Source organism: Pleurodeles waltl, chromosome 6 (assembly GCF_031143425.1).
Source record: "Pleurodeles waltl isolate 20211129_DDA chromosome 6, aPleWal1.hap1.20221129, whole genome shotgun sequence".
Taxonomy (NCBI): Eukaryota; Metazoa; Chordata; class Amphibia; order Caudata; family Salamandridae; genus Pleurodeles; species Pleurodeles waltl.
The window spans coordinates 1172298872-1172324171 of record NC_090445.1 but is presented as its reverse complement, the minus strand read 5'-3'; the positions used below and the strand labels follow the sequence as shown (position 1 = coordinate 1172324171).

At 41.6% G+C, this 25300-nt stretch overlaps 1 protein-coding gene across 2 annotated transcripts in view; it reads left to right on the top strand.

The window, feature by feature from the left end:
- MICU1 (mitochondrial calcium uptake 1) overlaps nucleotides 1-25300 on the top strand; it is a 542154-nt gene that overhangs the window by 83083 nt on the left and 433771 nt on the right. For both annotated transcript variants that reach the window (XM_069240390.1, XM_069240391.1), the window contains exon 4: nucleotides 13239-13401. In XM_069240390.1, the coding sequence (XP_069096491.1) occupies nucleotides 13239-13401 (163 nt within the window). The remainder of the gene's footprint in view (nucleotides 1-13238; nucleotides 13402-25300) is intronic.

The following is a 25300-nucleotide window of genomic DNA, read 5'->3' as shown; positions in this document are numbered from 1 at the left end:
CCAGAGACGCTGCAGCAGATCTATGATGGTGGGCTGTGGACGGCAGCCTTAAATGAAGGCTGTTTTCTCCACCACCACCAGTGGCCACATTCATAACGGATGCTTCCACTCTAGGGTGGTGGGGTGCTCATCTGAGGGACCTGGAGATCAAAGGTAATTGGTTCCCAGTGCAACATATGTTTCACATCAGTCTGTTAGTGTTGCGGGCGATAAGTCTGGCTTTCAAGGCCTTCCTCCCGTCCCTTTGCGGTCAGTCAGTTCAAGTCTTGAGGGACAACACTACCGTTATGTGGTACTTCAACAAGCAGGGAGGAGTTGGGTAGTACCTTCTCTGCAGAGAGGCTCTGGTCCTGGGCCCAGGTCCATCGGATTTTCTTGGTAGCAAATCCTCCGGGCGGATTTCTCAGCGTATGTGTGGACAGTCTCAGTTGGCATTTCTCGGCCGATCACGAGTGGCGCTTCATCCAGACCTAGTTCTTCACATCTTCTGGATGAGGGGTTTTCCGCAGATAGACCTATTTGCCACTCGGGAGAACACACACTGCCAGTCGTTCTGCAGCCTCCAGTATCCAGTGCAAGGAGCTTTGGGGGACGCGTTTCAGATGTCTTGGTGTGGCCAGCTGTTTTACGTCCCCCCCCCCCCCCCCTTCCAAAATATCCTTGCTTCCTCTGGTTCTGAGGAAGATTCACCAGGATTGGGCTCAAGTCATTGTAATGGCTCCGGATTGGCCTAGAAGGGTGTGACACACGTACCTTCTCCCACTCTCAATGTGCCCTCCATCTCCCTCTCAGGGCAGACCTCCTCTCGCAGGGGCAGGTTCTAAACCCACACCTCCAGAGCCTGCACCTACATGCCTGGAGATTGAACGGTGCAATCTGAGTGCTTTCTCTCTCTCCCCAGAGGTAGTGGATGTTATTTTATCAGCCAGGCGACACTCTACTTAGACTGTTTATGCCAGCAGGTGGGCAAAATTCGTGGCTTGGTGTGGAGAGAAACAAATTGATCCCTTGAGCCCATCTGTCTCATGTTCTGTGGTTTGTTTTAATGTTAGCACAGAAGGGTTGTGCAGTTGCGACTATCAGGCTATTTGTTGACACTGTCAGCCTTTCTTTGCCTTCCGGCTCAACCTTCCTTGTTCAAATCACCTATTGTTAGGTTCTTGAAAGGTTTAACAAATACATTTCCTCCCACTCCGTTTCTTATGCCTCAGTGGGATTTAAATCTGGTTTTATCTTTTTTTTTTTTAAACGGGTTCACTGTTTGAACCCTGCATTCTTGTCCTTTAAGATTATTGGTCTTTAAGACAGTTTTCCTTATAGCTTACATGTGAGTGAGCTTCAGGCCCTTAGTCAACCTCCCTTTACATCATTCTTTGCTGACAAAGTGGTGCTGAAAACCAGGCGGCTTCCCTTCCTAAAGTTGTCACTCCTTTCCATATGGGGCAGTCTGTTACCCTTTCATCATTCTACCCTCCTTCATCCTCCTTCAAAGGAGGAAGAAAGACTCCATCGCTTGGACCCCAGAAGGGCTCTCAGTTTCTATATTGAGAGAACAAAGGACTTTCGTTTGGATGACCAACTCTTCGTTGGATATGTGGGAAAGATGAAAGGCAGAGCTGTCCATGAAAGAACCATATCCAGGTGGGTCATTCTTTGTATAAAGATCTGTTATTCGTTCACAAAGAAGATTCCTCCTGAGGGTATTAGAGCTCATTCTACCAGGGCTAAGGCTGCCTCTTCAGCTTTGGCTAGGGGTGCGCCAGTGGTAGGTATTTGTAAAGCGGCAACTTGGACTTCCCTTCACACTTTTGCGAAGCGTTACTGCTGGGATTCGGAAGTCCGAAGAGATGGCCATTTTGCACGTTCTATGTTGAAGGTTTCTTGGTGGGACTAGTTGGGCACCCACCTACGAGTGTGGTACTGCTTTGGGACTCTATTCATAAGGTGAGGAACCCACAGGTAGTTGTATCCATCAGAAGAACAAGTTACTTACCTTCGGTAACGCTTTTTCTGATGGATACACTAGCTACCTTTTAGATTCCTCACAGTGCCACAGCCTCCCGGTTGCCTGTCTGGCATACCAAGACTTTTGTATTACAAGTGTGTGTATGTTTTGATTATTTTCTATATAAATAATTGTTGTACTTGTGTTACATCAGTATGGTTATGTGTATGTATTTGAGCTATCGTGAGGTCGGTATTCACCTGTTCACCTCAAAGGCACGTAAAAAAATGGGTGAAACTGACAGCACGCCGGCGAGGACCTCTTATTGCCACTGTGACATTAGATGGAGTCGCGTGTGGAGCCGTGCAGTTATGATGTTCTCGTCGACGTGGAGAGCTGGAAAGATTTTCCCTCAAATGCTGGCGTATTGGGAGAATTTATAAGGAATCCATAGGTAGCTAGTGTATCCACCTGAAAAAGCGTTACCAAAGGTAAGTAACTTGTTCTTATATTGTATACTTTTATATGGATCAATTGAAATCTTTTCAGACTTATTTGGAAGCCGTTGGCTATTGAGTGTGATTTGTTTAAGATAACAAAAGTTTGGGGTATGAAGCACTGCAGGTCTAAATATGCACACAACCTCTTCTCTACATGCTGTCTTCTCCAACCCCCTCATGGTCTGCCATCATAACTCCAAGTACACTTTCATCACCACAATAGTTCTGAAACTGGTGACCCACTTTCCAGTACATGAAAATAATTCACATATGTTGATGATCTTCTTAATCTTTCAAAAGCATGTGCACTTCTTCTAATAACTTTCAATACTGAAATTCTACAAACCAAAGGATCATAAAAAGGTATATTTCTTCAAAACGTCTCAACAGCGCCTTCCCACATTCTAGTAAACCCATTCCTAAAGACAGGCTGTAATTTTTTTTAAATTTTTTTTTTTTTACTACAGGGACTATTTTGATTTGTAGGTCAAACGCAGTACATTTTTCACTGAATAACTATGCCAGCCTTGAATGCTTTCCCCAACATTCTATTACCACCTTTTACATACACAAATATGGGCACCTTGATTTTTTAATTTTTTTTTTATTTGAGTTAAACACTTCGAACACTTATCAGACTATTCAGCGCGCCTATAATACTTTACAACTTTTCAATGATAGTTTTATGATTGCCATTCCTGCCCATGCCCCAACCCCACCCACAACACTGCACAACTGGTATTGACAAAAGATTAGTTTGGAAGGCATTCATCAATAATGAAAGCAGTATACAAGGCAAATTGCGTAATTATCAGTCTTTCAATAGTTGACCTTTGAATAGGCCCCTATTGTCTTTCACAATTTTGTGAAAGGACCACCCCCCGTATGCGACCAGCCTTTTCCACAATTTCCCCTCATGGCATACATAATGTTTCATTAGAAAAATAGACTACATTTTATCCAATGTTATCAATTTTGTTTGAACAAATTCTTTAAGACATAAGCATTCAGTAACCGGTTTAGATCCCATCAATAGTTGACATAGTGGGATACTCTCTCCAGTGTGGGAGAAATTATCATCCTCTTCTCAGCCACCTAAAAGCATGTATTTGGAACTTTGGGGATTTTCGAGTCCAGAATTGCCGAAGTGGTCTTTAGGTCTTCTAGAATTGAAATGTAGTGTAATAGTGGCTGTACACAATTCTCAGGCACATTTCCCTGTGCTGCACTGGACAATATCCTTTTGAGTATGATTTTCTACTCTGCCCAGACTTGGTGCTACCAAATCTGGCCTCCCAGCTTTACCTCTGGAGGCTTTCCTGCACAGTCTGAGCTGACTGGAGATATTTATAGAGTGTTGAGTTCAGCCCCATTCTTTGAATGTTTGAAGAGTCTTGCTTGTAAAGCTACGCAAAATTGTATCTACATTTTTCAAACCATACTTTTGCCCAGAATGCATTTGTTAATCTCTTACACTAGACGGATGTGCAGCAGCCTAGATCATTTGGAAAGGCAGACAGCGCATTGCTTCTGAACAAAAACTCTAGCATAGCTGACAAACTTAAATGAAAAGAACAGTGCCTGCCTCACCATGCAGAGACCACCCATTACACACTTGATTTTCACAAGTGTTAGGTTTAAAGGTGACAAGACAATCCACTTAAAAAATTTCATAATCTGGAAAACCTATACCATGCAAGCTGCCCTTTCACATTATTGTTGCTTGGTAATTAAATCTCCAGGCGAATTACTTCACTGAAAGAGTCACATCCAAAAACTGCACAGTGCACCACGAGGCCAGGTGAATGGCGAACACAGACTGGATTACCTAACATAACTTAATGTCCCTATTCGGGTTGCATGCTCAAAATGTATTTGGGTGACCTATAGGATGTTCACATACTACTACTTTTTCTTTTGTTTTTGGGTGGTAGGATCCACCCCTTCGACAACAGAAACATAAGCAACTAATGTAGAGAGAGAGAACCATCTTACATTAAAAATAAAAAAAACAAATGGTCACTTGTCATGGCACATGTACGTTATTACGAAGAACATTGGCAAAGCCAAAAAAATAGGATAACTCCATTGAAAGCAGAGACCCATTGACTTTGTCAATGCTTGTATGTCTTCCAACAAAAAGCACACTGCAGAATAGATATGTATTTTTAGAGATGCATGAAATATCCAAAATGTTACTGGCCCTAGAAATGTACCATGACTCTTTTCAAACCAGGACCCGCTGACCATAATGATTGGCATATTTGAGGTCCATTCAGAGAGCCAGCTGGAGCTGATGTTATTGCAAATGATGGATAAGGACGTGCCAACGGCATTCCAAATCAAGATAGTTGATCATTATAAGGAAAATAAAGTGCAGAAAGTGTATAAGATTTACAATTGCATGAATACAAGCAGGATTAATGGAGAGAAGGTAATCCCCTTTACAATAGCTATGAGAGTTATTAGTTGTGGAGAAAGGAACTCATTGGAAATGAAACATTGTCACTCTATAGCATATGGACAGCTTTGTACAGGAAATAGAAGCTGAAAAAGACACAACTGTAGTTGACTTAGTGGAGGTAGTTGCAAATTGACATACAAGATAAAAACACAGCCTAAAAGGTGGCAAACTTAATAGTTGGGAAAGAAAGGCAAGGGACAAATTCTGAATGAAAATGCTGCTAATAGAAGACTTTAAGAGGCTTCGTAGATTATTTAAAGCTTTCCTTCCTAGCTGCTACAGAATTGCAATCTACTATATAGGATATGCTAGCAGACAAGTGAAATGGACTATTCTGTCTCTATCATTGAGCCATGAAAAGAGGGGATTTTGCGGTGAATTTACTACATTACAGAATATTCAAAAAGCTACAATGGATTAAACTAATAACAAGTCTGTAGTGCCAACTACATGAATCTTCCAAAATAACAGCAAGAGGATCTCTCAGTAGCTGTAGCCAAGAGCCATTTCTGCCTTAGGCTACTATAGAACTCCATGCCACAAACCCACAGCCTTTTCAGTTTCGGACTTTCCTTTTCCAAATACTGCTTTTATGTATGATCAGCCGTTGATGTCTATTGAGGTTAATTAAGATTGCAAGTACAAAAGTGCACTGATCTAATAGATGAAAGCCTGGGAAATGGTGAACAAGGTGTCCTTGTCAACTGCAGTCCTGTATTTATGGCATGTCTGTCTGAATGAAGGGGTCCGACCAAACATGTGCAGAACTGCTATAACAGTGAAAAATAAGTATGTCAAAAAGTGCTGTGCTTCATTTAGGCCAATATCTTTCCTCAGTCATTCCTTAACAATTCTCAAAATTATATTATCAGAGCAGCTGCCAAAATTCCATCACTAGTTCAAACAGAGCATCCTTTGGCCCTGACTCAAACCCGTCCACGTAGCAGATTGTGGAATAAGTTGTTTGTGTGGGTAGAAAAAAATTGAGGCTCACTTCAACGATGTTCCCTTTGCAAAGCACCTTGCCTGGCCTCAGAGATTCACCTCAGTGGAGTTGTACGGCTTTGACTCTGATGCTCTTACTATGCAGAATAAGTACTTTGGGCATACAGAAGATAATTTGAAGTTGCTTATCCTCCTTTGCCTGGAAAGCTTCAAAAACAGTGAAGCGGACGTTTTCCCATTGGGCCTAGCCTCTCGTATACAGTTCCACAAACAATTTAGTAGCATAAGGAGTTCTCCACACACTAGATGTTCAAGGAGCAGTGAACTGTTATTTGGAAAGAACAAAACCTTTTCGCAAGACACAACTGTTGCATTTGCAAACCCATAACAAGGTTCTCCTATATCCAAACCTGGAATAACAGTTGATAGCTAGATGAATGCAGACTTGCTATCGCAAAGCAAAAACTTCCTACAACGCCAAGAGCACGTTCTACACAAAAAGGGGCTTCAATTTTTTTTTTTTTTTTTTTAGGAAGCATCCCACTAGCGGATATTTGTAAAGCAGCTACATGGAATAACCCACATGTTTTCACAAAACACAGGCTATTATGGGTCAAGCTGTATCACAGACACTTTTCCAAGCATCAACGTCCGCCACTAGCTAAACACCATGTCTGGGAGCACTGTCTATGCTAAGCATATGTATCTACGGCCTACACATAGGAATGGAATGTTATTTACCCTGTAAGCATCTATTCGTAGCATGTCGTGCAGTGATTCATATGTACCCACACTCCTCCCTGGAAGCATTTCTTTATTATTACTTTATCCTTATCTGTTCCTGCATGTTATCTTTTCTCTCACTATATTGCGCCTATCCCAAGCTCACTCGATGAGCTAAAAAACATTGTAACAAAGGAGCCGATGATCATATGCAACACAGACTATAGGAGGAGTCATTCTACCTTGTGGCTTGAAAGACTTCTTTGAAGATAAACTAGTTGTAGAGTTCCAGTCACAACACTTGATGGCAGGAGTATGCTAAGCTTATAACTCTACGGCACTACATGCTACGAATAGATGCTTACATGGTAAGTAACATTCCTTATCTTGATATTTAGAATTGGCAGTGCATTGCATCTTTGTGAACATTTGTTCTCACATTTTTCTTAAATTTAGATGTTTGAGATCAGTGGAAGCAGCTGTGGCTCTGGTAAAGTGGGCACGAATCGCTACCAGGCATATAACAGATCATAAAACAGAGGGTGTCCTTACACAAAATAGTGTGGTCACCAGACAAATCCCATAGAGAGCTTGATCATTCACTCTGTCCTGCTGTGTGTGGTGGATGTAATAAGGTACTGTATGCCTGATGCCCCGTGTATGTACTCGCTCATCGGTGGTATGAGGAGGAAGGCAGAAAGATGTAAGAGTGACAGACTGGCCCATATGAATGTGAGATAGTACAAAAGAACCAGTTTGCCTATATAGAAGACTGTCATTGGGTGTTGGACTGAGAGGGCCTGTGGTTCACTGACCCTGTGCCCTGAAGTCATCAGCAACAAGAAGGTGGTTTCCAGAACATGAAATCAACTGGGAAAGTATGCATCAACTCTAATGCAAATGTCTTAAAGTTAATATAAGATTCAGAAATTACTGCAGAACAATAAACTGAGTGGGAGAAACAAGTACAGCAGACATTTTAGAAACTTTCCCTTTACTGGCGACTTAAACATAGATGCTGATTTTGGAGACAAAGGTGTTTAGAGCAAGCAAACAACCTTTTACATTAGCCCTGCAAGGCCCTGCTTGGAAAGAGATGACGTGAGGTATAGGACGTAAGAAATGCACAGCTGAAAAATCTTAGGTCCTTCCTCATTGCACCGTTGAACACACTTGGTCCTGCACCTACAAACTGGATTTTGCTACAGGTTTTCTAGCAGCCAAGATAGTGCCTGAAAGTGCTGTAGATTTCATTGCTCAGTCTCTATGGGTGCAGGGCCAGTGTTTGTTGGTTAGAATGAATTACCTGGCCACCCCGTTAGGAGGGCAGGTCCACCTGTTCTTGGTGTTGAAAGTGGGGGTGAGTACTAGATTCCAACAGAACGAGGTTTCAAATTCTCTTTGCCTAGTCCAGGGCAGTTATAATCAGATGTGCTCGATCCTCCTACACCTTCTACAGAATTCTCAAAAGTAGTGGGATCAGTCGTAATGCATAAAGCAGGTCCTGTGACCCAAAGACGCTGAAGGCATGCTACAGGGAACCATTCGTGGGAAAGTGTTGTACAAAACTGAGTTAGCTTTATGTTCTCGATCATGGCAAAGATCCACACAGGCATACCCCAATCTGGAAAAATTACTTTTGTCACGGAAGGAAGCTATGTCTCATGGTCCTCTGAGGAAATTCAGCTTAGAGAATTTGCCTTCTCTTTGTAGGTGCAAGCAAGATGTTCTGCTAATGGAAAAATGCCCTGCTGCAGTTGAATCTACTCAGAACATTTTTAACACCTCCTTCCCTGTTACTGTAATCTTCAGTAGTGGTGGTAAATTGAATGACACACAATGATAAGAAAAGAAAGAAGGAAGGGAGGGCCTTTGTAAGATAGACTGTCTGCAACTTCAACATGTTTGTATGTACGGCCTGTTTCCTTGATAGTCCCTAAATTAGAATTCAAGCACAACAAGGAGGCTTCTATTACTATGGTACCATGAAACTACAGAAGTCTGAATGTGCATCCCACCACAGTTTAGAATAACATAACACTTTCTTGGTGCCCAGAGATTTACCTGTGTTCTTCAGGTTTAAGACTGAAGCTTTAATGACACCCAACAAGATTATGGCTTTACAGAGGATGATGGCTCAGTGGTGGATAACTCCCCTCCCTCTCAAAATAGGGATGCTTTTTTGGATATACAGAACACAACATCTTAGCTACATCTTTAAGAAGGGAGCATCCTTTACTCCTATGGTCCTCCTTCCGAGGAAGCAGAATCTCTGAGCATGAGAAAGAAACTAACATCTTAACAAAACTTGGACATTAATCTGTAATTTCAAAGCCTTTGCTACTTTGTAAAGATGTTGCTAGAGCCCATAATGACTGTCTTGGATGGGAGTTCTTCTTCTTTACTATCATGAGTACCCATACCAGCCTTGCTGCTCCACTGATGAGGCTTATTTGGTCCCTGCCTTTAGTATAATATGCAAGACGAGAAAATGACTGGGATCTAGTCCAGAGTAATTAGGAGTCACTGAGAATAATTAAAGCATTCTACTATCACTATTTTGTTTTTGTCTCACCATACATAACCTAGCAACATCAGAAAAGACTGCCCATTGATAATGGGAATAGAGGAAGGGCTGTGAACTTTGTTTGCTCCGAACGGGTGCGCAGCAGTGTTCCGTGAGAGCAGAACAGTGGAATTTAGTGTGGCAAGGGAAGAGGCATTAATGGACAAAGTCTTGATTCTGTACCTAATAATACAATATTGAATATAATTATAAAGTACGGAAAACACCTGCTATGAAATTGTTTGTCCAGGTTGCTTTGGTTTATTTGTGGAGGACAGAAATCATAGGAAAACTGACTTAACCCGCAACAGCCCAGAAACGTCCAGAGTGGGCCCTTGCAGCTGCAGGAGATATGCTTTGGATTCCTACAGCTAAATGTAGAAATGGTTAATACATTTTTTTAGTTTAGAAAACAATTGGCTTACATTACTCCTGTTTCTAACAAGAATACAACTGCATTTCAGTAGGAATATGTATGTTTTTACAGAGTATTGTCAGCGCATTATGGAAAGAATAGTAAACTGTAAACTTTGCACTTGTATAGCGCACTACTCACCCGTTAGGGTCTCAAGGCGCTGTACTCATACCGCTGTGGAACCCCTCCTGGCTTTTCCCTGTGAGGTGCCCACTCCTGGGCACCCCCAGGGTGAAGCCAGGCATCCAAGCGCTGTTGGGGCCGTTGTGGAGATTAAGCAAGCCATTGCCCAGAGTTGCAGAGTGGGACCCATTAATTAGATTAGGCACCGAGGCGAGAATTATCTGGTCCAAGGGAATTGAGCCCAAGACCTGCCGAAGCGGGACTTGAACCCTGGTCTTGAGCCAGATCTCTGCTTCAGGGTCTGCCGCTCTAACCATTGTGCCACACTTCTCCATAGTATGCCATTCACCATAAACCAGAGGAAACTTTCAATGGGAAATGGCAAACAGTGATGCAGTAATGTAATGGAAGGGAACATTTCCATAGATCAGGCTTCTGCCTACCACCAAGATCCTGCATTTTAAATTGCGCATAGCCGATCGATATTTACCCTGGAGATTCATTAATAGTACTTAGCCTCATTACAGTATCAACCCACATATTGCCGCATTTTCCCTCTAGCCAATTACCTGTGAAGTTTAGTATTCTTATTAAGACCTAAAGAGTTTGGAATAATTCACTTTCCTCTGCATAAGGCATAATACGTGCATGAAAATGGTTCTTATACCCGGTGCCAGAATATCCTGAAGTAAATGAGTCCCCAAAAATATTTTTCTGTGTTTTTACTTTATATTTTCAAATATTCCCTATTCTTATGGATGCCTCTAACTGCAGATTCCTCACCTTAGAATACTCCTCAGTTGCTAGACTGGATCTGAAAACTTTTAACAGTTCTCCAGCATGGTGTGAGGGGAGTCTTGTGGCTCTGTGTTGACTCTGTACCATCCCTGACGAGATGGAGAGCCTCGCGTAAGCACCGCCCCTGTGCACTGATTTCAGTTTCTTTCTTTCTGTGCTATCTAGCACAAACCAGAGCTCCTGCCCCTGTTTTTTCTGCCTTCCGACGACTTATAGAAACAAATTCCAGTGTGCTAGGTAACGAAGTTCACACCCAAAGCTGCAGGTTTCTAATTGTTCTGTGGCTGTACAAAACAGATCTCAGTCATAGACATGAACAAGGTATGCCTCCTAATGTCTGGGCGCTAGCCATCACTGGAGTTGTACGATAAATGTGCCATCATGCAGCTGATGGCGATCTGGGATTAGGAGGTGACGCTGTACGTCGCCAAAAACAAGAAGTCGCAGCCTTCACATAGTCTGCTCCAAGTAGCAGGCGTGGACTCTGTCCCTCTCCCAAAGCAGTGTTGTGCTTGAACTTCTCCAGTAAGTCAAAATCTAAGTGTAACCTCAAACTCAAGAAAGCAAAGCACAACTCGACCCCATCACACCAGCCTGAACCTAAAGTCGTTCACCTTTGAGGTCACAAGGCTTCCACCCTAGCCACTAGAACTGCACCGGTTCCTTGTATGTCCACACCACACCATTGCTGTTAGAGGATCCGGTTCTGATACCAATGTTGGACTCTGAATGGACTTCGGCTCTATCTTGACTGATATTGTGCTGTGCAATTACAAACATGCAGCTGGTGATAATGTATTCTGACATCTCTATAAGGGCGCGCACACCAGCAGAATCTCCATTCATCTTTTTGGCTCGGATTCAGAGAAAAGGACACACCAAGATGTGGATGATAATGGTGATTATGTAAGTTTACTCCCCTCTCACTACACAGATGATGCCTTTTACATGGATGTGTTAGAGGCCAGTGCACTTGACACTGCTCCTGATGAAGTGTTTGACTTGTCACTTGGGCTGCCAACAGAAGGAAGTGCCTTTGTTGCACTGGTGGTCAGGAGAGAAGCGGAGATTCTGGATTTACTGCTGCTTTCCGTAGTGACCAAAGCAAATGTCCTGGAAGAAATTGTGTAGCCTGGGTTGCTTATTCTGAGCCCTTGCTTCTTTTTAACAATGTCCTTACTGATGCCTTGAGTGACACTTGGTTGAAGCCTTGTTCCTGCCCATTTGTGAAAAGTCAGGTAGTCAGACATCACAGGCCAGCCCCAGGAAATCCTAATTTTCTCATCAAACCTAGTACTTAAGATGACCTTGTTGTGTAGGTCTCAGCGAGTTAAAAGAATCCCAACTCATTCACAACCACTCTTCCAGATAGGAAATCCAAAAGGATTAGGGCTTTTGGCAAGTATTTTTTTTTTTTCTCTGCCAGTCCAGCATTATGGTCAGTAAATCAGTTTTGTTCAGTGTTAAACGCACATCTTGTGGAACATGGTCTGGGAAGTCTTGCTGGGAGTCCCTGAAGACCATAAGGCTTCTTTGGCCCAGACAATACATGATGGATAAGTTCTGGCTAAATATGTTATCCATACAGGTCTCAGTTGTATGGATTACCTAGGGAGTGCAATCAATACTAGTGTTGTAAATCGACACACATGGATGCTCTCCATGGGATTTTCCAGTGATATACAGACCTCCCTCTATGCCATTTGTGTGAGAAGGTAAACTTTGCATTAGCGCAATGTGGTACAACACATTACATTGCTCATTTGCATGAAATTGCTACTTCTACTTTAAATTTTTTGAGAAGTGGAATGATCTTACTAGCCCTCAACCTGGACGTACTCTGAGAACTAGACGTACACAAAGAGAATTAATCAAATTTAATGAAATATGAGCCTTGCGTCTCATGAGCATTTGTTCTGTACTTTTTCTCTATTTCCACTTTATGAAATAGATTGTTAATGTGTTACTTTGACAGTTAGGATTGCTCTTAACCTTTTGATACAGTTCTTAATTAATAAAAAAAAAATACATATTGATAATACAATGTTCCTAATTCTGATAGTTTAACATTTATAGCTACCCTCTAATCAATACAACAATCCTTGGTGTTTTATTGATTGACTTTATATTATGGTAAGTTGAACTAACGAGTTACTGTAAGTATGTGATTTATTAGCCACATCTTTTTTTCATAGATATGGATTTGCCACATAATCCACATACACCACATAATCTGCAGATTTTAACTAAACAATTTTTGTTTCTAGTTTAAATGGATAAAAAGTTAATTAAAATACACTAACACATTTTGCCACACAGTCGAAGGAAGGCCCTTCAGAGATTGACTGGTCTACTTTCAGTTGCTTATTGATAGGTTTGAGTGTTCAACTGGCACTAATGGCATGAAACCTTTTCCCATATAATGTTAACATGAGTAAAAATATAAAAATAACAAAGTAATACTATCACATATTATGATGCATTAGGTTAAATAACTTTGCTTTTCTTGCTGTAGAATACAGTCAACTCTGCTGAAATATTTGCTCCACCCCGCGCATAATTTCAGTGGCCATAAGTACAGGGTACTGTTAGAGAGGCATTCAGCTTACTACGCATGGCCGTTGTCAGACGGTCTAACAGATTTATACTTTCCTTCCCTATACATTTTGTTTACAGTTCTGAAACTGCGTTTTTTCCTTGTTTGTATGGTTGCCTGCTGGGCCATTTTTTCCTTTAATTATATCATTTTATTCCCATAGGTTATGGAGTATGAAAACAGAATACGAGCTTACTCTACTCCTGACAAAATCTTCCGCTACTTTGCTACTCTGAAAGTTATACATGAAACTGGGGAGTCAGAGGTATTTATGACTCCTCAGGACTTTGTACGGTCCATAACCCCCAATGAAAAGCAGCCTGAAAGTAAGTTATCTCTTGGTTTAACAGTGGCTTTCTGATGCAACATATTGCTGTTATGTTCTTCATCAAAATGATCTAAAATTAAATATGGATTGGACCCATATCTATTTACCAAACCCCAACTTCTCACTGCACACCTTGGTTACCATGTTTTTTTCTGTTAGGCATATTAAAATTACAGAAATCAACAAATTACTTGCCTGCTTTACAGTTTGGAAAATTGATCAGTGACCTATCAGTGTGCCAATTAGTTTTTAAAGTACAGCTACTGTGCTGAATAGATTTTTTTTTTAAACAATTTTTTTGTTTCACTTAACTTATTTTGAAGCATTTACAACATATTTACAGCATAGCAATTCCACAACTATTTGTAATATTCATAATGATCAGTATATCAAGATACAGTTTGACCTGTAAGTAGAGACCTGAATAAAAGCTATTGTGGCGGCAAAAGCAACATAACTTGAATATAGTACAAATCTTTAATGTAACCACTGGAATAAAGAGTCAATTGTCCTTAAGTGTCTCTGACACAACTGGATTCTACAGAAGAGGATGTTCATTATACTAAGCTCAATTATTATTTTTGGGGAGGTGGGACCCCGAGCCAGCTCCTTTATGGCACTACTCACAAACATCGTGCACCACTAGGTCTAATCCCAGTGGTACCGCTTTCTTTGTTCAGTAGAGTCTTGGGATGAGACACCCCTCACATAATGGTTAACTACTTGTGTGTCTGTGTCACCCCTCGATGTATATCGCCTACCATAGTATGCCTTAAACATCACATTAACTTGATGCTGGGTGTCTACCAATAGATCTTCATTACGCATCATTATGATTAGGGAATTTCTCTTTTCCTAGTTAACTAGCCACACCAGTAGCCTTCTGACTTAGTCCTTTTCATAATGGATTTTCAAGAAGTAACTTTTATAGTCATACCCTTTCAGCCATTCAGCTAGGACTAGCAGCTTCTCTTTCTCTTCTTAGTCGCCACCTGATATCTGGCAGTCTTAGGGATTCCAGGAGTTATTTCTGATTTGTGGTGTCTACATGTAGATGCACTCTCATCCCTACTGTTACCTAGGCAGTGCCTCCTACCACTGTCTTAAAAGCCACCCATTCAACTAACACTGAGGAAGCAGAGCCCATATTTTCAGTGAAAGAATTATGTATCATTTTCCTGAGTGACGCTTTAAAGGTGGAACCGTGTAGAAACTTTACTACATTTCAAGGTCAGAGTGACTGTCCTAGCGTTCCCCAGTTTTGTGATAATGTTAAAGTCCTGAGGTTTGAATAGGTTTTGGCCAGATACGCTGCTTGTGTGACCCTAGTGTGCAGCTGGCGACAACACAAACCTTTCCAATCTGACATACATGTTGTGTAATTACAAGCATAGTAAGAGTACTCCCTTCCTCATAGGCTGTATGCTCTCCAGTTATCCACTACTTCCCACTACAACATCCATTTGCTTAAAGCCCAGTCCGTTTTGTGCATACCTGTCGCAGGAAGAGGAGTGTGGGATTCCTGTGAGAAATGCTTAGCTAATTTATTTGTTCATTTGTCTAGTCAAGGCACTGCTTTATCAAAGTACATGACTTCAACCTTTGAATTACCTTTGACACAGCATTGGATGGAGTGATTTAAATCTGTAGGTACAGAATTTGATTGCCTGGAAATATTGGCAGCTTACAAGACGTGACACAGAAGCAGTGGTAGGGGGGTTGTTGAGAAAGCTGCGAGAGTTATTCGTCCTTCGCTTTGATCTCTGAGCACTGAAGGGTGTATCAAAATCTTTATCTCCCTTTACCCCCCCACCCACCTGCTTTCAGCTACCCTTTTCCTGCCAGCCGGCCATCCGACCAAGCTTTGATGAACGATATCCCACTGTTTGCTGCTCCCTCCAGTTGAGCGGACTACACAGTGGGCCATAGCGGCTTGGCACATCACTCGTGAGGCGACAGCAGGAGATGTCTTTGTCAGAGCGATTAGTATGTGGCACCAGTGTGACTGCTGTAGGAGTGAGGTAAAGCCCTAGGGCCACGGCACACTGCCTGGAGGTGCAGAGGTGGCCAGTAGTAGGCCGGTGAGGTTTGTGCCTCATTGATTCAGGGTCACGCACTTCTCTTTGTTTGTGTAGCACTCCCTCCAGTATACCCCACTCTTAATTGGTGCCCCAGTATGTCTACTATATCCAGTACTTTGGCATCTGGTGCCTTTTGGTGCATTTGGCACTTACGGACCTGCTTGTTCAACCGTCCTGATAACTGGAAAAAAAAGGAGAGAGAACTGTGTTATCTCTACTGTCAAGCTGCTTTTAGAGATCATTCATTGCCGGGTACTATTCATTTTAAACTGGGCTCTTTTTGGGAGACTACAGTTTCAGATCTAGGTAATTTTGTTGCAACTCTAATACATCCCCTGCAGAGATTCTGACATGCTTTTCTGTTATTTGGGCAGCTTGTTAGCATGGTGAAAAATAACCAGAACCTGCAAGACTGAAGTAATTAACTAGGAGCCCTGATATTACAAGGGTTCCCTTAGCTAATTGCTGCTTTTGGGCTGGAACCAAGTCACCCGAGCTGATCACGGAGGGCGTCTGTTCAAAAAGGGATCTACAAGAGGGGTAGCATTTAATGATCCAGTCAGTCACTTCCTCTATTCCAGGGGGCCATAGAGGCCAGAGCTCAGTGGATTATACTGGAAATGCGCTGAGGTGAAAGGATGAGCTAATGGTGAATGCAGAAGTGCATTCTAATGTGAACACAGAATCTGTGTACAATATGAATGTTATGCATGAGTCCTCTAAGCAAGACCCATGCCAAGAGGCTACACAATCTTGTTACTCTCCTTGACCCTATTCTAATTTGGCTATCAATGCTGATGATTGGAAGGGAAATAATAAATACCAATCTATGAAGGGAGCCCTGTTGGTGAAACAAGAGGCTGACTTGGGGACCCTGAGTGCCCGAGCAGAATTCCCAGCTCTTTTATGAACCAATTAAGTGATAAGTCCATTATGAACAACCTAGAGAGTAAAGAGGGCAGAATAATAAAATAGATATTCCCCTTTGCTCCAAGCTCTCTGATAACGTGGGTCGTTAGGACAGAAATTGGTTGTCAAGTCCCTGTGCAGTTCCTGCAGATAAGGTAAAAAGTAGAGCCAAATAGAGGCAGAATGCAAGTAGATGTTCTCTTCCATATATAATTAATCTATCATCTTCGTTGGAGGCGAGTGTTTGGTTACTTAATGAAATACAGATAGCAACTCCCGAATTGCATCTAGGCAGTCCCCCAATGGTTCAAAAAATCATTCTCATGGGGAGCAAGTCATAATTCTAGTTGGATGGCAGTAGTAAATGAAATACTGTAATCTGCTGTCCAACTCCTGTCTAAACTTCTGAGGGACACTGATCACAATGATGGTATTAATCTGGTGCTATTACAGTTTCTTATCCGATCTAAGGACGAGGTTTTAAAAAAAAAAAAAAAGTGAAGGACAAGGACACAAGGAAAGAATATTTGTATAGAGTGATCAGTAGAGCTCCTGTGGTAGATGCTTCGACATGTGCAAAAGGTAAACGTGCACCTGCACTCCTGATTTGCGATACAGCAACTCAGACTGACTTGAAGAGTGTTGTGCCTTCGTCGGTATTCCCTGATGGACTACTATCCTTTTGCAGTGGACTCTAAGTAAACACCTGCGAAGTTCAGTATGAAAAAAGTAGCAGTGGCGCTAGGGATGAAGCTGACCCAGTGGTAAAGATGTTTCCACTTCTCCAAAAGAAATCAGTTATTGAAGGCAGAAATAAATCTTAAACCCCCCAAACACAGGAAGCTCAGAATATCAAAAAAAGCAAGCAGAGTGCTTAGAGCTTTGAGAAATCCAGGAAAACGAGGAATCTCCTGGGAAAGTAATTCTACACTGAGGGCGCATTTGCACAACATGCCTTTAAACAACCCTGCCCATGGTCAAGTTCCCACTGTCGGTGCTGACTTATTAATGGTGAATAATGGACCAAGGCTAGGGGGCTTTGGCCACAAGCTATTTAAGAGACCACTGGCACAGCAATCTACCAATATTTTATAGGAATGAGCGTATGTTAGTGTGGTCAGCTAAATTAAAATATCAAATTATAAATAGTATTGAGGAGCTCTTGAAATCTCAGGCTAATTAGACGCCTCAGTTTATCTTGAAAGACTATGAAAGTTTGATTATCTTTATTTGGGATGCAGCGATGGTGGATCTTAACTGTGGCAGGGCAAGGAAGGGAACATTGAGTTCTTCCAAGGCAAGGGCAAATACTGCAAAAAAAGAAAGTCGTATAAAGTAGGTAGAGCTAATAGGGAGTTCCTAATGAAACAACATATGAAGAACTATAAGAAAGAAATTAGACAATTAATTTGGAAGGAAAAGACAGCGCCTAGACAAAGACAGTTGCTTCCCTTCGAACAGAAAGAATAAAGTGTTTTTTTTTATACAGTTAGTGGTGTCCTTGAGTTGTCTTTAAAAAAAAAAAAAAAAAAAAAAAAAAAGCATTGTCGGTTTCTGAAGAAGCGTTGGTCAGGTGTGTGTGTGTGTGTGTGTGTGTGTGTGTGTATATATATATCTATCTATATCTGAGCTATACCAGTTTAAAAAAAGTTAATAGAGGAGTCACAGAGAACAGATTGGCAGAGAGTAATTTGCTCCCCCATAAAATGTTTGAGAAGTTTAATGGCCCAAGGCCTCGATGGCCTTCAGTTAGACGTTATCAAACTCGAACCTAGATCGTGACCCCAGGTTCTTACCCCAGTGTTTGGAGTGGTAGTAAGTGATGATGATTTACCAGAAACTTGGAAAGGAAGCATTAGCGTTCCTTTGTATAAAAAGGGGGGTGGGGGGGGGGGGGGTGATTTTTGCCCTTGAACTATCGTATGATCACCTTGTTGGACAGTGCTAGTAAAATCCATGCAAAACATCTGCTAGGCTTACTGGAAGACACTGTAATTAGTGCAAGAGTTCTCCCAAAGATTCAGTTAGGTTTCTGTGAAAGGCATTCAATTGTTAGCGGTTTAATTTTAAACCTTTTGGCTGAAGAATGCACCTTCAAAAGGAACAGCCCTTTTATGTGCCATACGTAGATTTATCAACAGGCTTTGACACAGTAAATAAAGCATTACTCTGGAAACAAAATGTGTAACTGGAATAGTCCACCTTGATTTATTAAAGCTGGTAATTCAATTACATGAGGGATTGTGGACCAGGGTCGAACTAGAGGGCAATGGAGCCTTGTCCAGAAACAGTTACTCCGAACGGCTTAAGACGGGGGCACATTTTAGCTCTGCACCTGTTTTCAATTTATATTGCTGATGTAATGACGGTTCTAAATCAGGTTTGCTTATTTCCGCCTAAACTAGGAGCAGAGGCCATTTTGTCAGTTTTTTGCTGATGTGTGCTATTGGGCCTTGCACCACTTGGCTTACCGAGGCAAGTGGATGCTTTTTCAAAATATTGTAAGGCTAACAATCTGTAAAATAATAGATCTAAAAGCAAATGGTCTTCTCAAAAAGAAGATTGCAGACTAATAGGCACAAGTAGTAGCTAGGTAGAGATCAAGTGGAGATATTTAGGCCTTCTTTTTAGATATAGCCTGAATTTTTAAGCTCATGTAGATTCTCAGGAAGCTTGATCCAAGGCTATCTCAATGCTTTACATAGGTTGGGTCTCGCTTTGAGGCAGAACTCTGAAGTTTTAGGAGAGACCTAGAAGGCAAAAAAAATAAATTTACTACTGTATGGTTGTGAGGTTATGTGCGCAAAGAACATAGATCAGCAGCTGATCATAGAAAAGAATATCAGGAAAAGATCACTTGGTTTGCCTAGAGGCTCAATGAACAGTGCCTTGAGTCTAAAGATGGGCCAAACTAATATAACAATCCAATATCTGCAGATGATCCATAATTATTCGGCCTGTCTTTTAAAGTTGGTGGATAGCTTCCTAAGGCACATCATTACATCGTATCTGCTGGTGAAGAAGTCAGGCCAATGGGTTGCCATCCTCCAAGCTATCAAGGGCTCATTGGATATCTTACCAGAGACAGATCTGCAATGTATATCTGCATCTCGGCAAACCCAAATAGTAAAATGATTGATAAAAGAAAGTTCCAGGAAGTGTGACCTCGAAGATGTGGGGAATAAAGACAACCTGCTACACTGAATGGAGCAGATATCTAGCAATATTTGTTATACAAAAAGTGTTAGCATTAGGAAATGTGCATTGAAGGTTTGCCTGGGGCAGGTCCCGATCTTCATAGGCAAAGAGGTTGCAGCAGATAGGTGTATTTGCCCTTTCTGTGAACATGCATCTTTTTCTCTACGTCATTTGTATTTTGTACATGTCTTAATAAAAAATAAGAACTAGTTACTCCCTGTTTCTAGAACTGTACAGGTCCACCTTATCAGTAATGTATTGGCATCTATTTTAAAATATACTAACATGAGATTGTGTTATGATGTAGCCAAAGTCTTGTCTGTGATTTCTGAATGGTTAGTTGCTTTGAATTGCTGATAGCAATAGATGTATATTCAGAGTATTGAGGAACAATCTATTTAGGAGTTTTGATTTTTAAGTATCTTTCTATTGTACTATCAATTTTATTGTATATTATAGCCCGCTGTATTAATTAGTTAACGTAATTTTTAAATATAATAATCAGATTGTGTCATACCTTGGGCAAATTCCTGTTTATGTTATCATTTTTTGTGGTATAGTGTAGAATATGAATTGTTTGGATTGCCTTATTAGCATATCATCAAGATATTAAATAAAAATAAACTTGGAAAATTATCATGAAAACTACATGGTATAAAATGAAGAAATGTAAAGTGTACGTGTAAGATACAAGCTAGAATGTGTAGAAAAACTTGTAGAATGTAGAAAGAATGACAGGAGGCAAACTGCACAGTACCTTACCAAGTAGACATGAATGTACAAGTGTAGACGTAGGTTTGTTCACATGTTTTAGGTATACATAAGGACCGCCTGGAAGCTTGAGGCTTTTGATATCCGCTCCTAGTCTTAATGGCACAGCAACATTTACTACAGAGTTTGATTTTGATCGTTTCCAGCACACAGACATGTCGACACTGAAAGTGTTAAACATGCAAGTTACTACATAATACTTTGTGACAGAGGAGGTCGCTGGGTATAGAAACAGTAATTTCAACAAAGATAAAACAATTGGCAGAAAAAAAAATCTGTTTCTATCATTGGAAAAAGAGAAAGTCAAATGTGCATTACATAGTTACATCCTTTAACGGTAAGCGAAATTAAAAAGTGCTTCACATTGAAACTAAAATAAAATGGTCATTTTGGAGCAAGAAGTGATTTAACTAAAGATGGCCGCCCAGGAAACCTTAATTGGGTTTTGATGAAAGACAATTTTCACCTATTCCAAAGCAAACGTTTAAAAAAAGCTACAAAAAAACCTCAGATGAGGAATTGTCCACAGCTTAAAAGAGAACACTGGTAATTTGTGCGCAAGCCAAGTACCTAATGGAATAGGTGGATTTTCAGCTGTTTACAGATTGATTAGTCTGCTTCGAGGCAGCAGGACTGGGAGTGGGTTCCACATCTAATCTGGTTTTCTAGTGCTAAAAAGTTGATCTGCTATGTAGAGAATAGACCTTCTGTTCTGGTAAGCTGACCTTCAACATTGGGCCGTGTGGCCAGGCAATCACTATTTTGTTGATGGTTGATGTATCCTGGGCTTCATGTTGAGCACAAATAATGAATGAACATTATTAAGCTTATAAAGTGCACTGATGCGCAGCAGAAGGCATTGTGATCAGAGAACCTTGGATGAAAGGAAGGGTGTATTGAGACTTATGTTGAAGGCTAGGTGGCCAGAGTTATAATGTGGAGGGCCAAGAGTTCAGTTGAGAATCTGCTTTCAGTAATGAAAACACCCACCAAGAAGAGAAACCAGGGTGAAATGGAAGGCCTAAAGTATAGCTCGCAAAGAGGGACTAGTGTGTAGGGAATTAAACAACGGCACACCATGAAGGGGGACAGCAAAGAAGAGCACAATGCTCTAAACAGACTGATTTCAACTGTTTATATGTATGTTTGCAGTATTTGTAAAGGGCACATATATTGAAGTTTCATGGTGCTAAATCCAAAAATCTCCTGAGGATGCTTCAGACTAAAAGGAATTGATGAATTGATGAATAGAAGATGAGGAAATGTTTCTCTAGACATTAGCGTTTTTAGTTTACTGAAACTCGAAAGACTGCAAAGATTGCAGCGCACTAGGTAGAACGTTCCCTATTCTGGCTCCGGGCAACCCAAAAATGCTTCTTACCTCAGATAGAAATTCTCACCTTGTTTACTCTGACCGGAATGGTGCTAATGGAACATAGGCAATGAGAGATGTAATGGAGAAGGAATTTATTGACCAGAAAACCTGGTTCTAGGCCATGAATGATTAAATACACAATGACCATGGCATTGAAAACAATGCAGAGTTCAGTTAGCAGCCAATGAAGCGAGAAGATAATAGAATAGGTGAGCCACAAATGAATATTTAACCTGGCTGCATCGTTTTGGATAATTTGGAGTATTTTGATCATTGTTTTTTAAAGAAGTTCCAAGTAACATGTTGGATTAGTTTATGCACTATTGGATGAAACTAGATTACACTAATAATCTCTATCATGGCTCATCTTTATCGACCATGTTATTTCAATTAACTAAAGCTCATGCCCTGACACATGCCTTAAAGTAACTATTACCTGCTTCTTTGCCACACACTTCTAAATACCTCAGATATTACATCACTTACGACGCGCTGTGCGAAGTCATTGATAACCTTACTGCCACATCTGATAAGCTATAATTTAATACACCACCACATGGCGGGCCGTATGTTAGTTACTTAAGGGCATGAGTTACATTTACTTGAGATAAATATAACTGGTAAATTTCAGTGGTTTTGTGTTGGTTTAAAAAGTAAGTTTTAACTGACATTTTCACCTAACTAATACAGCCTTTTAACCTTTGGTTTTATCATTTAATATACATACATATATATATATATGTGTATGTCTGTATAGCGAAATCATATTCCGATGTATGGGTACATATATGAAGGCATATGTCTAAACGTCGTGCTGTGATGGCATGTGAACGTGTGTGTGTATGTATATGTGTGTGTGTGTGTGTATATATATATATATATATATATATATATATATATATGTGTGTATGTATGTTCGATGGCATGTGTAGCTGCAGATACACATGCTTTGCACATCCCGCCATCTAGTGTTGGGCTCGGAGTGTTACAAGTTGTTTTTCTTTGAAGAAATCTTTTCGAGTCATGAGATCGAGGGACTCCTCCCATTTCGGCTCCATTGCGCATGGGCGTCTACTCCATCTTAGATTGTTTTCTTTCCGCCATCTGGTTCGGACGTGTTCCTTTTTTCGCTCCGCGTTTCGGTTCGGAAAGATAGTTAGAATCTTGGAAAATTTGACGGTATTGTTTGCGTTCAAAAGTCGGTGTCGATCTGTAGTAACTAACCCGATACCGAAGAGCTCCGGTGGCCCTTCGGGGTTTTTTCGACCCCCTGTCAGGGCCTGGTCGGCCCGACCACGTGTCTCTTCAAGGCTGATGGAACGGACCCCATTCCGCTTCTGCCCCAAATGTCACAACAAGTATCCTTATACAGATCAGCACCTGGTCTGTAACTTGTGTTTGTCTCCAGAACACAGAGAAGATACTTGTGAAGCCTGTCGAGCGTTTCGGTCGAGGAAGACATTAAGAGACGAAGAGCAAGAAGACTGCAAATGGCGTCGGCGCCGACGGGACAAAGACACTTTGAGGAGGAAGAAGAAACCTTCTCCATCCAGGAGTCGGACTCTGAAGAAGTCGATCCCGAAGAGACGCCTAAAACCGTGAGTAAGATGTCGACACACAATACTCACAAGAAGACCACAAAATCCCAGGGGACGCCACCACCAGCATGCCATGGCTTAACCCGAAAAATAGGTGACTGATCATCGGCACAGTAAAAGGGCATGCATGTGTCGAAGTCATCCGACTCCGGTCGAGATACCGGCACACAGCAAACTCGAGCCCGAGACAGCGGGTCCGAGCAAGTTCGCACCGAGAGGGCGGCACCGAAACGAGTCCGCACCAAGAGACTGGGACGCAGAAAATAGTGTCGTCTGAGCCGAAGAAGGCTACTGAAAAGGTTTCCATTCCGAAACATCCAGCCTCGGAACCGAAATCAGGTTCCTACACAGAGGAACAGGGACTGTCCTCCCAAATGCAAGGACATAAGTTCGGACAGGAACTAGAGTCAATGGAGCCAGACTACACTCAGAAGGCTCCACATCCAAAAGGACACAGGGAAGATAAGTACTCTTCCCCCAATTAGGATGAAAAGAAGGCTTGCCTTTCAAGAAAAGGGCAAGCAGCCACAGGCAAAGGTGGCAAAACAAACAACACCGCCACCATCTCCACCACCATCAACACACACATCACCGGTAGCCACTCCACCACTGATGCAATCCCCAACTCATACTGGAATGAGTCAGGATAATCCGACGCATGTGATCTTTATGATGCACCAGTGTCCGATAACAGCCCAGACTGTTACCCAGCGAGGCCGTCTCCACCTGAGGACAGTACAGCCTACACACAGGTGGTGTCAAGAGCAGCGGCATTTCATAATGTCACCTTGCATGCAGAACCTATTGAGGATGACTTTTTGTTTAACACACTATCCTCCACTCATAGCCAATACCAAAGCTTACCTATGCTACCTGGAATGCTAAAACACTCCAAACAGGTGTTTCAGGAGCCTGTGAAGGGCAGGGCCATAACTCCAAGAGTGGAAAAAGTACAAGCCACCGCCAACAGACCCTGTATATATCACGCAGCAATTAACACCAGACTCTGTGGTAGTAGGGGCAGCTTGCAAGAGAGCAAACTCTCACACCTCTGGAGACGCACCACCTCCAGACAAGGAGAGTCACAAGTTCGACGCTGTGGGGAAAAGGGTTGCAGCACAAGCTGCAAACCAGTGGCGTATTGCCAACTCACAAGCACTGCTGGCAAGATATGATAGGGCTCATTGGGACGAAATGCAACATTTCATTGAACACTTACCCAAAGAGTTCCAGAAAAGGGCACAACAAATGGTGGAGGAAGGACAAAGTATCTCAAATAATCAGATACAGTCAGCAATGGATGCAGCAGATACAGCTGCTAGGACAGTAAATACAGCAGTAACCATAAGGAGACATGCATGGTTGCGTACGTCAGGATTCAAGCCGGTGAGACTAACCAAGTTTTAAAAACATTGGGAGGAAATAACAGACACTTGGGTCCTAGCAATTATCCGGCATGGTTATTGCATAGAATTTCTCAAATTCCCTCCAAACGTCCCACCGAAAACACACAAGATGTCAAAACAACACATAGATCTCCTAGGACTAGAGGTCCAAGCGTTGCTACAAAAAGGAGCAATAGAATTCGTACCAATTCAACAGAAAGGAACAGGAGTTTACTCTCTGTACTTTCTCATACCCAAAAAGGACAAGACTCTAAGACCTATATTAGATCTCAGAACATTAAATACCTACATCAAATCAGATCACTTTCACATGGTGACATTACAGGACGCAATCCCACTGCTCAAACAAGACTACATGACAACACTAGACCTAAAGGATGCATATTTCCATATACCGATACATCCTTCACACAAAGTACTTAAGGTTTGTATTCAAAGGGGTACATTACCAATTCGAGGTGTTGCCATTTGGAATAACAACTGCGCCAAGAGTTTTTACAAAATGCCTGGTAGTGGTAGCTGCACATATCAGAAGGCAGCAAATACATGTGTTCCTGTA